The sequence below is a fragment of the Rhizomucor pusillus genome (genome assembly GCF_041956525.1).
Source record: "Rhizomucor pusillus strain CBS 183.67 unplaced genomic scaffold VTP01scaffold_9, whole genome shotgun sequence".
In the NCBI taxonomy this organism is placed as follows: Eukaryota; Fungi; Mucoromycota; class Mucoromycetes; order Mucorales; family Lichtheimiaceae; genus Rhizomucor; species Rhizomucor pusillus.
In genome coordinates this window covers 393,521-409,589 of record NW_027192151.1, presented here as the reverse complement: position 1 = coordinate 409,589, position 16,069 = coordinate 393,521, and the positions used below count along the sequence as shown (strand labels likewise).

Here is a 16,069-nt window from a genome sequence, read left to right as displayed (position 1 = left end):
CCAAAGTGGCAGTTTGTGGTCGGACTTTGGCAAAAGATATTTAAATGCGCCTCGGACCATCCAGAGCTGGAGCCAACGCCTTTTTCCACCTCTTCTAACTTACCCCGATGGCGAAGACAACCGCTGCTATCTCCAGCAAAGACGATAAATCTGGCGCCTCTTCCATTGCATCTAGTCCATCAGACAAAGGAAAAGGCAGAGGTATGTTCTTTCCTTGAGAATTTGACTTCTCGCTTGGCGATTAATCGAACAGCCATCATTAGCTGTCCCTACCAAACATCTTCCCCCGCGCAAACGAGCCACAGCAGCTCTCGTGGCATCATCATCTTCTCCTCCAGCTCCTGGTAAACTTGATTAATTGCTTAACCGTCCATCCTGTTGCTTACCTCTCTTCATGCTTTAGCCGAACCTCAGCCGTTCTTTTCACCACGCAACAATCGGGACATCCAGATGGAAGAATTAGACGGCTTACCAGTATCTGACATCCGAACCGCCCCGATGGTCGATATGAGCAAAATGCCAGCCAAGAAACGCCCATACGAAGCCATCTTATCTTTCAGCGAAGCCAAGATCACCCCACCTGTCCCATCTAAACGTCACAGATATCGCGAACAGCAACAAGAACAGCAACCTCGATCTCATATACACCATGCACGACAAAAGCATGAAAAGCGACAGCAGCGAGGACAGCAAGTAGCAGCAGATACATTACCCACCACCACATCACCACCGCAACACCCTCCAGCACAGCAGCAACAACAGCAAAGACCATCCATCCCCTCCCCTACATCACCGGTTATCATCAATGTAAGCGCATCCAGCCCTTCCCTAAACGCCAAAACTGCCGCTCCTCCTACTACAAATACTACTGTGCGATCACGCCGCGGTCCAGAATTTGCATATCCTCGCGAGTCACTTAACGTGCCACTAAAGCAAGATGCACCTGTCTTGGACGATACGGCCATGAACTCCAAAGCAAAGGAAAAGGAGTACTGGCGGCGGCAGCGACGCGTGTTTGTTCGAAGCCGGTTTATCACAGACGACGAGGCAACCGTTATCGCAAACAGTGTGTATAAAAGCGAACCTGTCAACTCCAAGCACCGATTCGTACAAACCCTGCAATCTAATGTCGCTAACTTTCGATCGAAATGGAGGAAGCATCTCAAGGAGCGAGCTGATCAGCTAAAGATCCCAAAGGAAGTCGTAGAAAACCCTGACACTGAGCAACTGCGCAAAGCAGTGGCAGAAAAGGTAACAGCCCATCGTTAAATATATATTTGGGCGTCCTCACATTCTAACCGCACTACAAAATCATAGGTGGATCACTCTGTCTTGCACGAGATTTGGGGCCACTGGATCCTGGATCCGTTTGTGGGCCGGGCCGACTTTTACGCCAACCAAGAATCCGTCGACATCCTGACCAAAGTCACTATCGATGCGCTGTGCGTAACTCTGCGCCATCAACACAATCTCTTGAAAAACCGTGACTTTAGAAAGGCACTGGATGACCTTGATAGCTACACCCGCTCCATGGATTTGCCCGATCCATTGGCTGGCACGATGTGAAAACTTAAACCCCCTAAAAATGTGTAATTTGTTGCATAGTACTACTTTCTCCGTCTCCCTCTCTCGATTTGCGTACAATATATCATTTGCTCAATACACCGATTGTAATATAATCGACTGCAGTCTGGAAGCATACTTGCTTGGTTGCAAAGGGTATCACGCGATAAATTAATTAATTCTATGTAATATAATGAGAATGTAGTTGCAATTATTTTCCGCGGTTTGATCAATCCCGCGCATCGTTTGGAAAATCGCGCGGCAAAGGATCAAAATAAGCATGCATGATCATCATCGGCTAATCACATACGACTCCTGCGTTTCGCATACATGTCTGTTTATGGTCTACGCCGCGTAATCGAGTACCACGCAGGATTACGTAGAATATATCCAGAAATGCGTGTTATCCGATATTTAGACCCAGCTCTCCTCCTATTATTGCCAATGATATGTAATCCTTCATCAATCTTGTGAAGAAGAACAAAACTGTGTCGCTTGCATGTTTTTGGGTAATTATTGGTTGGAACAAAAAACAAGAGATAACAAAGTGGGGAATTGGCAAGGGACGAACAAGTTTAACTTTTTCGTTTTTACTTTTGAGCCTTCTTGCATACGTGCTTGTGGCTAGTCTTATAATCGGCGATCTGGCACTCGCGGCTGCAGTACCAGATGCTCTTGCATGCACCGCAGCAAAGCAAAGGTTTATCTGGCTGATCCTTTGGATGCGCGGCACCGCATGAAGAGCATTGCTTAGGGTTGGGAGGGTAGCGAGAGTTGAGGATACCAGCCTTGATCAATTGTTCTATCTTGTAATTGTATTGCTTTGCTGGCATGGATTCAAAAATGATACGACGGGCCTCGTCTGCGGTTTCGTGGCTCTGGACTGCTTGTCGCTTGATATCGCTCATGCCTGTCTTTGTGCCATACAGGTATTTGAAGCGCTCTTCAGCCTTCTTGGCAGCCTCGTAATGTTGGCGAGATTCGCTCTTCTTATTCTTTTCCCACAACAAAACAGAGAGCGAGTACTGTGCATTGACATAGTCAGCAGTGTCAGGATGTCCTCGTTCAATGTACTGTCTGAATGATCGGATAGCGTTCTCGCGTTCTTTAAGATTTAGGTAGATGGATCCCATCAAACTTAACGCGACAGCGAACTTGGGATCCTTTTGCAGACATCGTTCCAAATCCTTGATGGCCAGTCTGTAATTGAGTAAAAAACATTATTAGGATTCCAGCTGACAACTTCGTTCGCCTTCCCAAAATAGCGATGATTACCTGTATTTTTGAAGAGCAACGTAGCAAGAGGCACGAAGGAAGAAGACGCGTGCTGGTAAGTCGTCGTAGGTGTTAATTGCCAAGGTCAAGGTAGAAATACTAGCAATGGCATAGGTTTAGCACTTTACGCCCTTTCCTATTCATTCTCTTTAGTTCTTCATTTACCAGTGCTGATATTGCTTGCCAACAAGCAAAATCCATGCAGAGAACAACAAGCTAGTCTTGATGAAGAAACCGTCCCGTTGTTCCTCAGGAACATGCTTCAGCAAAACCTTTTCATATTGCTGACCCAAGACAAGGATACGTTCCGACATTTGGGCGGCCTTGTCATCAAGCAACCAGGCATCGACCATGGTCTCTGCCGCGGTCTTGACATCTTCCTCGTGTTGCGCGAGGACATCATCGTCCAGGCTTCTAGGGATTTTGACGCACAGGTCGTAGCCTTCCAAGAACATCTTCTTGGCTTCTTTGTATCGCTTCACGTCAGGATCGGTTGTTTCACCGCTCTTACCCCGGCCTTCCAAAAGGTCATATGCAATGATGCCCTGGTTGCCTTCCAAAAAGCGATCTTGAACCTTGTCCTCTTTGACGACAGTACCCTCCTGCTCCTGAGCAGGAACCTCGGTGGCAACAGCAGTGGTGGGTTCAGCCGTCTGGGTCATTGTAGGTCAAAAATGTATAGCGTAGTGGCGTGTGAGTTAAGAAAAAGGAACAAGAGGTATTCAGGTACAACAAATTGACATTTGTCGTGGGGTGTTGCCGCTGCCGGCCCTCATTCCCCTCCGATCTTTCTCAGCCAATGAGTGCATGCCAAACACTATTGGGATTTGTTGAACTGGTGACAGAAGCAATTGCTAGCATTTCTTTCTTCCTTTTTTGCAGGATTAAAAAACGACGACAATAAGTAATGTCGCTAAATGCAATGCATTTTTTCGACGAAATTGATGCTATGCTATTTTTTCCATGTAGGAGGAACATCACAGTTCTTGCGAAGCGTGAAGATGTGAAGGATGAACTCTCTTTTATAGTTCTTGTATTGTTCTTTACTTTTTGTGTAGAACCTGTGGTGTTATGTCTAGTCTTTATAGAATCTAGTTTTAAATGCAACAATGGACACATTTATCCCCTTAAACGATAATAGCGCTCAATTTTTCGACAGGAAACCCTCGGGCTTGAAAAACGACTTTCATGCTTTCTTTTAATGGACTATTCGGACGACGAATGGGTAACATCTGAAAGAATCGAGCCGCCGCGGCGATCGACTACGCCAGCAGCAAACATCGCGTCCAAAGTTGTTGAAGACAAGAACACCATCCAGGCCGCCGCCGAGTTCATCACTCCGGAGGAACTCGACAGGTTCTGCCGTGCCATGGACAGCAAGGACTTGGTGCAGCGACTTGCCAAAGTCTACAAGAACGCCGAGGCGTATTTGAAGATCCGGGAGATCGAGACATCGAAGCTGACAATCGAAGTACGCTTGTGTGAGCAACTGCACAACTGTCCAGACCCAGGCATGTTTATTTTGGTATGGCTGCAATGTCAATTCCTAGACGAAAGAAAAAAATCCTTATCTCCTTTTCTTTGCAGGACGTGATTCGGGAAATTTCAAGATACTTTGATCAGCCTATCAAGAACAAGTGCACTACATTGACAGCAAAGTTTCGACGGTATCTCGTCCAGGCAGCGTGTCGTTCGTTAGAATTATTCTTCAGCACCCCTCCCAAAGATTACAAGCGACCGAGCCATCAAGAGGAGAAAGATTTAATCTCGTTCGCTGAAGCTGACGAGGAAGAATCCAATCTTATTTCCTTTGATGACGATGTTCCTGCATCTAACACAGGTCAAACTCAAGTGGAAGAAGAAATAGAAGAGGAAGAAACGACGACAACGACAACCGAAGATGACGACGATGATGACGACGAAGGCGAAGTGGTTGCGTCTATCAGCTTGATTCAACTGCTGAATATACCTCCTGAAGTAGCTCAGCGATACCAGCTTCGTCGAGAGCATCAAATAGACTGCATTCGACTTCTGGACGAAATCGAAGCACCCATTTTGATTTACTATGCAATGGATGTGTATCAGCTGGAGCCATTGTTGCGAAATGGAGGAGAGTTCGAAAACGATGGCGCCAAATTCTGCCGGATGCTCCTTCAACATGGTCACTACAATGAAGCCATATCATGCATTCGAAAGCTCGACCTTTTCCATGCTTTTCCTTTGGAAAAGTTTGCAGAGCAGCTATTTAACCTTGGACAAGAAAAGATTACCGCCGTCTACGTGAGTGGAAAGGAGCAATTGCAGCGCCGGTTATTACGATACATCAATCTGCAACTTCGTTTCACGTTTGCCGGCAAACTGGGTATCGTTTCTCCAGGTATGTTGGGTTACTTAATGATTTACACCAAACCATTAAACACGTCTTTTTTTCACAGAAAATCTAGAGATATCAGAAGAAGATGCTCAGATCCAGCCAGTACTGCGATTGCGAGAACGCAAATTCCAAAAAGATCTTGCTACAACTGCAAGCAAAGTTATTCAAGAATTGAATATACCCTCCAAAGAATACTATTTCATTTGGCTATCTCAACGCTACTCCTGTCTCCGTTGGATCATTCTGGAGCGTGGAACACAGCAGAATGAAGAACGTGATCTGTCCATCGCCGGAACGTCAAACTACAATGGTCTCATTGATCTGGTGGCAGGCGAGGACCCTGCACTGGCAAAACTGGCTATCAAGGAGTTTGTCGACATGGGAGATCCTTACGCTCCAGCTTACTTTGCAACTAGACTCGGACAGCAGGAATTCTTTGTATTCTACAGCAGTCGTCCTTCACAGGAACGTTTCGTTGGTGTGATAAAAGGCGAATCAATGACTCGACATAGAAGCTGTCTTTCACCGCGGAAGTCGTCTCCGCATCCTCAGCTATCCTACTATACCCTTCCTTACCATGCTCAACCGATCATGGTCGACAACCAAGACATGGTGCTTCAGATGCAATACATATTAAACCAATACCAGATATGCGGCTTGGATAGCGAATGGGTGCCGCAGTTTGCAAAAAACACCAATTTACGAACATCTCTGCTGCAAATTGCGATCGAGAATGGGACGATCTTCCTCGTAGATATCAAGACCGCATTTGATCCTTCCAACGCTGCCTTGCTGCACCTTATGGACAAGACCCTCCGGCAACTTTTTGAAGCAGAACATATCGTCAAGCTTGGTAGGTAGCCTTCTATATGTATATGTAATTGAATGATCTGATTCCTGCTGACACGAAGCTAGCCTATGATTTCGACGGCGACTTTTCGATGCTTAAAGGCTGCATGCCTACTGCCAAAAAGTGGAAACTCAACAACTTGGTTGATTTCAAGGGCATCCGAGTAACGAGCAACAACAAGAATGGCAAGAAGTCGGGTACAACTCCAGTGAGAGGACTTGCCGGCGTTGTCTCTGCATTTTTAGGAGTTACAATGAATAAGAAGCAACAGATCAGTAACTGGGATCAACGTCCCTTAACTTTGGAACAAGCAAACTATGCAGGCAAGTCTTTTTGCATTCCACAACTTTTACGACTAGACCTTTTTGCTGAAGTTTGTGTGCCCAATAGCCGGTGACGCTTACTGCTTGCTCCAAGTGTACGCTGCTCTCCAAGAAGCTCGCCATCCGTTCCTGACAGCTGTAAAAAATGCTCCAGAGATCCAGCTTACGGAACCAGCAGAAGTAGCGCAATCCAATGCTTATCAATATTCATCCACCCCTCCACCGCCGTATGTAGAAGGTGGAACTACATATTACCCTTCTAGTTTTAGTCCTTACAACCCAACTGGGATGCCGCAATTCTGATCTTGTATTTACATATATCCAGCCCCATCCCCAATTTTAATCAAATATACATAATCTTTTATTTGCCTCATGACCCACAGTCATCACCTCCTCTTCATTTCAAAAATATGAAAAACTGAAAGAAAAACGCAGAAGTATATATTTTCCAATTAAGAAAGTCGTAAAATGAATAAACAGAAAGATATATAAGTATCTACAAAAGTAAATATGGTGTGTATTTACAGATCCAATTCCATTCCTTTATGCCAGACGGAATCAACGGCCTCTCCATCATTGTCGTCGTCACCTTCGTACCATTCAGCTTCGTGGTTTAGGCGTCCTCCAAGCGGTCGTGTATCCTTGCCCTCTTCTGAATCTTCCTCGAGATCTTTCAATTCCTCATCACCGTCCAAGTACCCTTGAATATCTGGGGGGATCTCCTGCATCTGTATACTGGGTGCACCGTCCAAATACCGCAACTGCTCCATGATGCGTTCTCGGACTTTGAGCAAGTACTGTCGATCGTTCTGGTTTTCGACGCGACCCGATAGATGCGGATGCAATTGATAGTCTGGGCGGAAAAAGTCAATGTATTCGTTGGGAGGCAGATCGTTGGATAGTTCAGTGTCGACGAGAATAGATGTCTCGTATGTCCAGCATCGAGCAACATTTCGCACTGTGTATCCTCCGCCGCCGACCACCAGCATTGGAATTCTAAATTCCTTCATGATTTGAACACATTTGCCGTGTGCTTCAATACTCAAGTTGAAGCAGCCGAGTCGATCGCATCCCAGAGAATCGGCGCCGCACTGCAACACGATAGCGGATGGCTGAAACGTCGCTATGACAGCTCCCATCACTTCTTTGAACAACCAAACGTAGGATGCGTCGTCGATACCGTCTCTAAGCGGCACATTCAGCGAGTAATATTTGCCGAGAGAAGTGCCGATTTCGTCAATGTGCCCAGTGCCAGGAAAGAAATCGCCGTTGTACTTGTGGAACGATACTGTCATGACTCTATCGGTCGAGTAGAATGCTTCCTGCACACCGTCACCGTGATGAATATCAATATCGACATAGAGCACGCGAGGGAAATACCTAATTAATAACATAAGTTCCTCCTCAGTCAACATTGTTCCTTTTTACGACGTACCGTAGTAATTCAAGGATACCGAGGACAATGTCGTTAACGTAGCAGAATCCACTCGCTTCGCACTTTTTGGCGTGGTGCAAGCCGCCTGACCAGTTGATGCATATATCGGCTCCCTTTGCGATCAGTTTACGAGCTGCTTCAATGGTCGCGCCGGCGTAGCGTTGACAGAACTCGTAGATGCCCGGAAACACTGGGCAGTCGTCGCCAAAGTTAAATTTCTGGAATACGTTTTCGAACTCTTCTGCGTTGTCAGGTGTCACTCTTTTTGCAGAAAGAAAAAGGGTCAGCAATGTCGCATTTCATTATAGATATATCAGCCTATGAATAAATACCTCTTCAAAAAGTCAACGTAATCCTCGGCGTGAAAGGCGAGAATCTCGGCATCGGTTGCTCTTCGAGGTTGAAAGATTTCCATTTTCTCGTGTAATCCATACTTTAAGACCAAGTGATTGGTCAATGTCAATCGATGAGGTTTCATTGGATGTTTCTCCTAACCGAACATTTTCATTGAGTCTAGGAACATACAGTATAGTTGTTGATTGACATTTACTCCATAGTGGTAATTGCCTACGCCTTCGTCGTGAAAGTACGCAACCCGTGTCTTATCGTGAGACGCCAGCCGCACCGATGCTGGCGACATGTACTTTGCTTTGCGTGCTGAGCGCTGGTCTTCAGTGAATGTGGCAACTACGCTGCCTTCATTGTAACTTCGGCGGGGCATCTATGTAGAATATATGGCCGAGCGAGTGGTAAGTTGTGAGTGTTGAACAAGCAAGTGGAAACTCAGCGACGACCAGGTTCATGAAATTGTTGAATTTGTGACGATTAATAACGAGTGGTGGTGGTGGGTGGTAGTTTTAATTCGCTTTGAACAAGGTATTTACATAGTTTGTATAAGTAAGTAGGAATGGGGAAATCATACAGGAGACACATATCTAACTAGTCGCTTCTATCGTTTTTCTTTTCGTACTCATCAAAGCGGCTTGCGAGTCGTTGGAAAAACCGAGTGCTTATGCTGGGTTCACCGAAAGATCGAAAGTTTCTGGAGGGTATGCCGCGAGTAATAAAACCTGGAGCTCCTATACCGGGCGCATCGTTGCCAAAATTATTGAAGCCTGTAAGATATTTTGCGGGTCGAAGTGTGCTGATGGGTATAGTCGATGCCGCATCGTCGTCTGGCTCCTTTGTTGTTATTTTCGTCGCAACTGATGACGAAGCAGTGGAAGAGCTGGTGCTCGTTGATAAACTGCTCGCTAATCCGGTGTCTGGACGTTCAGACAAGAGATATTTAAGACCTTCCTGTGTCTTCTTCTTGTCTGAGCTGATCGTTTCATGCGTAATGATGCGATGCCGTATCTCATTGCGAATATTAAGGTTTCGTTCAATCTCCTTCTGCATCTCTTGCCGAAATTCAGCAGAGAACACGGGGCCCTTTCAGAGCGACCAGAAATAGTTAGGCCAAAAGAACCGCAATATGAGCGCATCCTCTGTCTACCTTTGTGATTTCCGTCTCTTTAGCTCCATCCCAGTAAGAAGATGTCGACGCAGCGTTGCTCAATGTATCGTCATCAGAAAGCCGTGGCTCGCTCAGACTATGTATCGTATCCTGCGCCTGTTCTAGAAGCGCTGCATATTTTTTCGCCTGCGCAGCCATTGCCGCTAATTGCTCCTCTGACTCGGTTTGTTGCTTTTCGAGGTCTGCTATCCGTGCCCTCAGCTGATCATTTTCTGTCATTACCTAAAATCACCGGAATCAGCTGATCCAAGTTCATGTCTCTTCATTGATCTTTCCGTATTTACCCTGCTGAGATCCGCCTGGATATTGCGCACGAGATGAGATGTCGTTGAACTCGACTGTTTCTGCGTGGTCAAAGCTTTCTCTAGAAGCATCTGGAGATTGGAGTTCATCTCTCGAGTAGCTGCTAGTTTGTGTTCCACCTCTGCTAGCCGCTTTGCATACATACTAACTTTGGCCCTGGAATCTACCTTTTAATTGATTTCGCCGATCATCAAGGTCTGTGAGCACCCACGCTGTGTGATGTTCTCATCCTCAGACAGTAATAATCTCATACCATTTCAGATGCCATATCGTTCAACTGAGCTGACAGGCCATCCATCTCTTTTCTAAACTTTACGAGCTCGCGGCGTGCCTGGTCGAGCTCTTGTGTCAAATGTATCCGTTCATCCTCTGGTGAATAGTTTGCCTGGTCGTGTCGCTGATGGATAGAGTCGTGGTGGTGGTTGTTAGGTATCGAAGGAGAGGAAGGATCGTCGTTGCCATCAGATGAAGATTGATATCGTGCCAAGTCTTGCTGCAGCGCTTCGTTTTCTCGTTCCAAGTGAGCGAGCTGCAACCTTAGCGTTGAGCGAAAACATGCTAGCTGTTATTCTAGTTGGAGAAAAGTATACCTTTATCTGAATAGCTTCATTCGTCTCCGAGATAACAAGTCCAAGTCGTGCTGCAACATCAAGATCGTTGGCGATGCTTTGTCGTTCACGTTCCTTGTCAATGAGCAGCCGTCGCAAAGTGTCAACGTCGTCAATGGCGTTCACCTCTTTGACAAAGGAGGGCCTATCTAAAGTAGACAAACAAGAAAAAGGTTACAATGTTAGGACTTGTACAAGAGTCTAAATCTCGGCCCTTTTCTCAACAGTACCTTCTGGCATAACACCGAGGCGAGCAAGACAGGGTTCAAGGTTCCGCGGCTTGTTCATATGAGACCCTCTCTTTCTCTATCTAATGCACAGCTTTTTCAAGACACAGAAAACGAAAATTCAAAGGAAAAGCACACTGAAGAAAAAAAATGTGAGGAGAGAAGAAAAGAAAGGAAAGAGTGGAGTTAAAGCTCGTAACTTTGTCACTCTCTGTCGCCTGTCTCTCATTCTCGTGTGCTCCTGTTGCCCCGGTTACCGATCTGTCCCTGAAGCACAACCCGAAACCTTCTTTGGTAACCATGCAACATAGTGTTTTCTCTCTCTGAGACTCTCAGATACTTGGCGATTCGACCCGCCTTGGATTTTGACATTTCCGTTAGAACCTTTTCAAGATTGTACACGCGTAGATGGCGAGTATGTGTCGACCGCTATATCATGCAAAAATTCTGCGGCATGTTAAGAACCGCATTGACACGCTGCTGGGCCCTTGACCGTATAACATTGTATCCGATAAAGATAGGAGTACATTGATGATCTTCAGGGTCCAAATGAAGCATTTGCCACGAAAATGCGCTATTTAATTGCTTTATATTTCAAAAGGTATGAAATCAGTACATTAAGCTTAACAAGAGATGCTTATATGCTACAATGAAAGGAAATAATGCAACAAATATATAGATAAAAACGTTCCACTATCTTACTCGATAACTATGCAAAAATTGTTGCGGTTACCGCCTTGTTTGTCAGGAAGCAATGTCTTTTTGAAAGGCTGGTATCGTTTGTTCACATTCTCCAGATGGAACAAATAATATGCGAGCTTTTTTGAGAAATGATGCTCAATGCATGAATATCCCATTGCTGTCATCATAGTTATCAGATGTTCGTGTGACATGTATCTTGAATTAGTGATGCAAGGAAGAGGTAATACGAGATATAAAAGGCGATGTGGTCCGTCCAAAAAGTCGCGTGTGTGAAGCAACATCTTGCCTGTGGATACAACATGTCTTAGCAATCCACATATTCTAAGCGCTGTTTCTTTCTTTCTCACCTCGATCTTTAGGATCGCCCACGAAATTTACTACAAGACTTAGTGACAATACATCAAATTTCTCGGTTGGCTTCATTTCCAAAAAGTCTTGTTTCTTGATACGTGGATCCTGAGGGTTCAAATCAATAGGTAAGACCGTGATCCATGACTTGACCTTGTCGTAGTTGTCAGGAGCAACCGCACCAATCTCTAACAACCGCAGTTTCTCTTCTCCTCCCTTGTAACCATGCTTTTCAAGTTTCTGCAACAACCATTTAGACGAATCACCGCCACGTGATTTGCTCTGGCCGAGCTGCGATGCCCGTTGGTACCAGTCTAGTCCACCCATCGCTTCCATTTCTGCCAAGATCTGCTGCTCCTTCTCTCGATCGTTGCTTGATCTACACTTTGCCAGCTCCTTGTTCAAGACATGATATCGTCGAATAAGCTTGGCTGTCTCTTTTGACGAGTGTTTGAACTTTTTTTCGGATCTCTGTGTAATCGGCGTCGTTTTCTTTTTAACCTTGGCCATGTGCACTTCGAAATAGCTGGGCAAGAAAGCAACCGCAAAATTCACAAACATTGTAATACCCTTTAGCTTTGTAAACCTCTGATCAGAGATATCTGGGTTGACAAAGAACAATTGTATATGAAGACACTGTTGGACTTCATCACAGTCAATGAAAAGAACAACACAGTGTATTTTAAATAATAACAACTAAAACCATTTTATTTGTAAAAATCATTTCTACACATGTTTTATTAAGTGCCGTTCAGTTCACTTTGAGCAAGCTTCAACGATATATCCAGGAACCACCGACGAGGAGGTGGCACTGCCAGTTCCCGGCAGTTCAACAGATAAAATCTGTATCCCTCCTTTTTCAAATATTGGTGCTTGTCTCCTTCGCGTCTTAGCATCGACATATCTTTCAGTAAAAGGCGGGAAGTATATCCTGATTACAAGACAGAGGCAAGACTTTTCAAGAACGGATTTTTGACTTTTTGACTTTTTGAACTGCTTTGGCAACCTTGATAGCCTTGAAAGCCCTGGGTTTGACTTAACCAACTTGCTAGGGCACCACCGAATGTCGCCTCTCTTCTAGCTATTAAAGCAGCTTGTGGGAGGGGCAACAAAGGAACCACAAGCCGCCGCAGCCCTTTTTGTCCCGGGTTAGGAGTGTTGGAAGTCGACTTGACCTTGGAGGCCAGTCTCCTCCGCAACACTGAATAAAGGTGCCATGAACCATTACGTCCCTGCGTAGAAGAGTCCACGTGAGTATGGATTTTTTTAACTGTCGATAGTTCGTACACTTACGGGTCTTGACCGTTCTATGGGAGTAAACTATGGAGGGAATGCTCTGTAAGTGATTTGACTGGTTTGATTGCTGTGGCCTTCTTGCGATTTACATGTTAGGTAGTCTTTTTCTCCTTGGTCAAAGCTGGGGAAAGACCATAAACCCCAGCGGGTGTGTGTGCCTCGGAAGTCCCTTGGGTCCGTGATCTACAGAAGATAAAAGGAGCAAATGGTGTGCCACACGAATGCGGCTCCCGTTGAATTAATGACTTTGACCGTCTTGCGGCGATCAGAAAACAGTAAACCCCACAAAGGTTGAGTGCCCCGCGCCCTTCATGAGGACCCGCGCCGTTCTCGTGACGCAAGAGCCAATCAAATTGCTGGCTAAGAAAATAGTAACCTGGTTTTGTTCTGTTCTGGCAACGTCTGGATATCTAAAGGTCTACTTGAGGAACAGTATATCTGCTTGTCCTCTTCAGGAATTCAATCCTGACAAGTTAACTCTTGCCTCCTCTCTGCTCCGGTGTATGCGTGCCTTTGCCTGGAAATGAGTTATTTGCAAAGCCTTGTGAGGATGGTAACGGAAGTTAAAAATTTCATTTCATTTCTTTCCTCCCATTTTCAATGTTTCTGCTATGCGAAATGAAATCTTTGGTAAGTAAAGCGATCAGTTATGCTGTCTCTACATCACTACCAGACACGTATCTTGTTCCAATCGCTCACAATCATTCAATCCATGAAAGATGTGACATTTTCCTAATGATCCCAATGATAATATGAAAAATTCAGCACGGGAGCCCACTGGATTTTCATTTTCGATGATGACCCTTTCATCCCAAAGGCTTTGCCAATACTGCTATCAACTATTCCTTGCGACTAATAGCACAGCTCTCCATACATGTATGAATATTCACTTCATTATTGCTGTAGCTATCAGGGAAAGATTATTAATATCAGCCTTGAGTAAGTATCTGAAAAATCAAATTTCCGCAACAGACATCTGTCAAGTCTACTTTTATAAAACGGATACCATATGCAGCGACAAAGAAGTTGCATATTAATATGTGGCAGACGAAGCTCTATCTTAAATGTAGACCTGGATCCTTTAGAAAGATGCCAATCTTTCAATAGACTACACCACATGTACTGCCGGGAATTATAATGAAGAATTCTGCGGATATGCACAGTAGTGATGATTCGTTGGAACTTGCCAAAGTTGCGAAACGATTACCCTTTGACGTCGCACAAGTTCAAAACATTCTCCCGTATTAAAGCTTTAAACCTAATCGCCACGAGATGCTCCGAGTTCATTTGGATTGCCTGTCCAGACACAAGGGTGTCACTGTTGTCCATTGTTATCTGTCCTTGTGCGACTTGTATCTGGTCTTTGGCTTACGCTATACCTTTTCTTAGCTATAAGTGGCGATCCTACCCAACTTTCGGCATCCGTTTTCTCGAGGTGTTTCGATGAAACGCTAGAAGACTCGAGTGATTATTCCCCCTGTGTCGGCAAAGCGATCGGCGTAAGCCGGAGTGCATTATGCAATTGATTGGTCGGAACTCGGGGATATTTATCCGACGGCCTAGCTTCCCATGGTCGATCCCCACTAATTTTACGCCTTGAACTCTTCAAGCACCTTGTAGAATACCTTCTCATCACTTATACTGAAAGTTACAATTGCCATATAAAAGAATCGAGCGAAAACGTGTTGGATTTTTATGGAATTTGAGTGCAAAGCAATAGATGACTCACCGACGGAGCAAACCGCTTGCCTGTCTCGGCTTACATTGGTCAATGCGCCATATTCGGGGGCCGTATAAAAAGAAAAGCTCGATCTGACAGAGCGCAGATCAACAAACCTCTTCTACTCTACACTTCACTCCACATGTTAGCTCTCAAGCCAATTGCTTACACAAGCCGACCTCTCGCTGCACGCGCGCTAGTATCCACTCTATCCCGACGAACGCTTTCAACCCAAGCTCCCCAGCTCGAAATACCCAGAGATGTACTGGAAGAAGTACGCGCTGAGCATCCACGACCTATGCGAATCGAATTCATGGGCAAGGAAAAGCTTTCCAGCGAAGTTCTGGAGAAGATTGATATTGAACTTGGCAAGCACCGTATCCCACAAACATTCAGTGACAAGTTTGCCTATCGCTTGGTCAAGGCTCTTCGTACATTGCCAGACACTTACTTTGGACAAGATCACTACATGCGAGCTGTAATGCTCGAAACAATCGCTGCAGGTAATGTTTGCTTAAAGCCAGATTCTATATCAAGAATCACTCACTCACAGATTGCACAATTTAGTTCCCGGAATGGTTGGAGGCATGCTCCGTCACATGAAGTCTCTACGCAATCTCTCTGGTGACAACGGATGGATTACCCACCTCCTCCACGAAGCTGAAAACGAACGCATGCATCTGATGACATGGATGAAATGCATGCAGCCTGGTCTATTCAATCGACTGATTATTCTCGGTGCGCAAGGTGTCTTCTTCAACGCATACTTTTGGCTCTATGTGTTCTCTCCCAAGACAGCGCATAGAATGTGTGGATACCTCGAAGAAGAAGCTGTGATATCATATACACATTTCCTGGACGCATTAGACAATGGATCGTTACCAAACATCAAGGCTCCTCCACTTGCTGTTGAATACTACAATCTGGACCCGGAAACGGCCACTGTCCGAGACGTTGTGCTGGCTGTCAGAGCAGACGAAGCACTCCACCGTGACGCTAACCATCATTTCTCCGATCGCATCGCTGTTCGTCGCGAAGATATACTTGCAGATATCGACGCACAGTTGCAACAGCAGCGATTGGCGGAGATGGCCCACAAGAAACAAGGTAGAAATATGTCGCCGTCCCCTACACATTAAACTCGATATTCGTAAACATCCATTTATACCTTGGATTACTTTGCTTAGACAGACTCTAGCCGATATATATTCTACCCCTCTCTCTCTCTCTGTATATATTTCCACAATGCATTTCTGCTTTTTATTACCTGTAGTGCTCCATCAATTGTTCGCACAATATATTTGTTATTTTTCAACTACACCTGTTTTGTATGCTGATGCGTGTTTACTTATTAAACTGATCGTGAGAAAGATAGATGATTCGCGCAGGATCTTCAATAGGTTGTGGAACGGTCGATTCGTGTTTGCAACCTGGAATGCTTGGTCTAATTTTCGGATCTGGGTTTCCTAAAACAAAAATTACTGCGCACGTCCCAAAACTATCCTTTCCAAGCAATCCGATTGGATCTA

The 16,069-nt window shown here is 45.2% G+C and overlaps 7 protein-coding genes across 7 annotated transcripts; 3 read left to right on the top strand and 4 right to left on the bottom strand.

Annotated features, from left to right (window-relative positions):
- Nucleotides 1–107: 107 nt before the first annotated feature.
- On the top strand, nt 108–1,566 carry VTP01DRAFT_10655 (uncharacterized protein; the record flags this gene model as incomplete). The annotated part of the gene is made up of 4 exons (XM_069379041.1): nt 108–201; nt 264–344; nt 404–1,251; nt 1,318–1,566. The coding sequence occupies 4 exons, from the start codon at nt 108–110 to the stop codon at nt 1,564–1,566; spliced, it is 1,272 nt and encodes a 423-aa protein (XP_069239055.1).
- A 587-nt stretch (nt 1,567–2,153) lies between these two features.
- Nucleotides 2,154–3,500, bottom strand: VTP01DRAFT_10654 (uncharacterized protein; the record flags this gene model as incomplete). Its single annotated transcript, XM_069379040.1, has 3 exons — nt 2,154–2,763; nt 2,839–2,937; nt 3,004–3,500. 3 exons carry the CDS (start codon nt 3,498–3,500, stop codon nt 2,154–2,156), a joined length of 1,206 nt encoding a protein of 401 aa, XP_069239054.1.
- A 539-nt stretch (nt 3,501–4,039) lies between these two features.
- On the top strand, nt 4,040–6,688 carry VTP01DRAFT_10653 (uncharacterized protein; the record flags this gene model as incomplete). Its single annotated transcript, XM_069379039.1, has 5 exons — nt 4,040–4,363; nt 4,426–5,215; nt 5,274–6,065; nt 6,128–6,385; nt 6,453–6,688. The coding sequence occupies 5 exons, from the start codon at nt 4,040–4,042 to the stop codon at nt 6,686–6,688; spliced, it is 2,400 nt and encodes a 799-aa protein (XP_069239053.1).
- A 218-nt stretch (nt 6,689–6,906) lies between these two features.
- On the bottom strand, nt 6,907–8,541 carry VTP01DRAFT_10652 (uncharacterized protein; the record flags this gene model as incomplete). The annotated part of the gene is made up of 4 exons (XM_069379038.1): nt 6,907–7,765; nt 7,821–8,081; nt 8,153–8,310; nt 8,371–8,541. The coding sequence occupies 4 exons, from the start codon at nt 8,539–8,541 to the stop codon at nt 6,907–6,909; spliced, it is 1,449 nt and encodes a 482-aa protein (XP_069239052.1).
- Nucleotides 8,542–8,759: 218 nt separating this feature from the next.
- VTP01DRAFT_10651 (uncharacterized protein) lies at nt 8,760–10,535 on the bottom strand (the record flags this gene model as incomplete). Its single annotated transcript, XM_069379037.1, has 6 exons — nt 8,760–9,251; nt 9,316–9,558; nt 9,621–9,806; nt 9,893–10,168; nt 10,230–10,396; nt 10,478–10,535. 6 exons carry the CDS (start codon nt 10,533–10,535, stop codon nt 8,760–8,762), a joined length of 1,422 nt encoding a protein of 473 aa, XP_069239051.1.
- Nucleotides 10,536–11,172: 637 nt separating this feature from the next.
- Nucleotides 11,173–12,085, bottom strand: VTP01DRAFT_10650 (uncharacterized protein; the record flags this gene model as incomplete). Its single annotated transcript, XM_069379036.1, has 2 exons — nt 11,173–11,462; nt 11,524–12,085. 2 exons carry the CDS (start codon nt 12,083–12,085, stop codon nt 11,173–11,175), a joined length of 852 nt encoding a protein of 283 aa, XP_069239050.1.
- A 2,597-nt stretch (nt 12,086–14,682) lies between these two features.
- Nucleotides 14,683–15,679, top strand: VTP01DRAFT_10649 (uncharacterized protein; the record flags this gene model as incomplete). The annotated part of the gene is made up of 2 exons (XM_069379034.1): nt 14,683–15,043; nt 15,108–15,679. 2 exons carry the CDS (start codon nt 14,683–14,685, stop codon nt 15,677–15,679), a joined length of 933 nt encoding a protein of 310 aa, XP_069239049.1.
- Nucleotides 15,680–16,069: the final 390 nt, after the last annotated feature.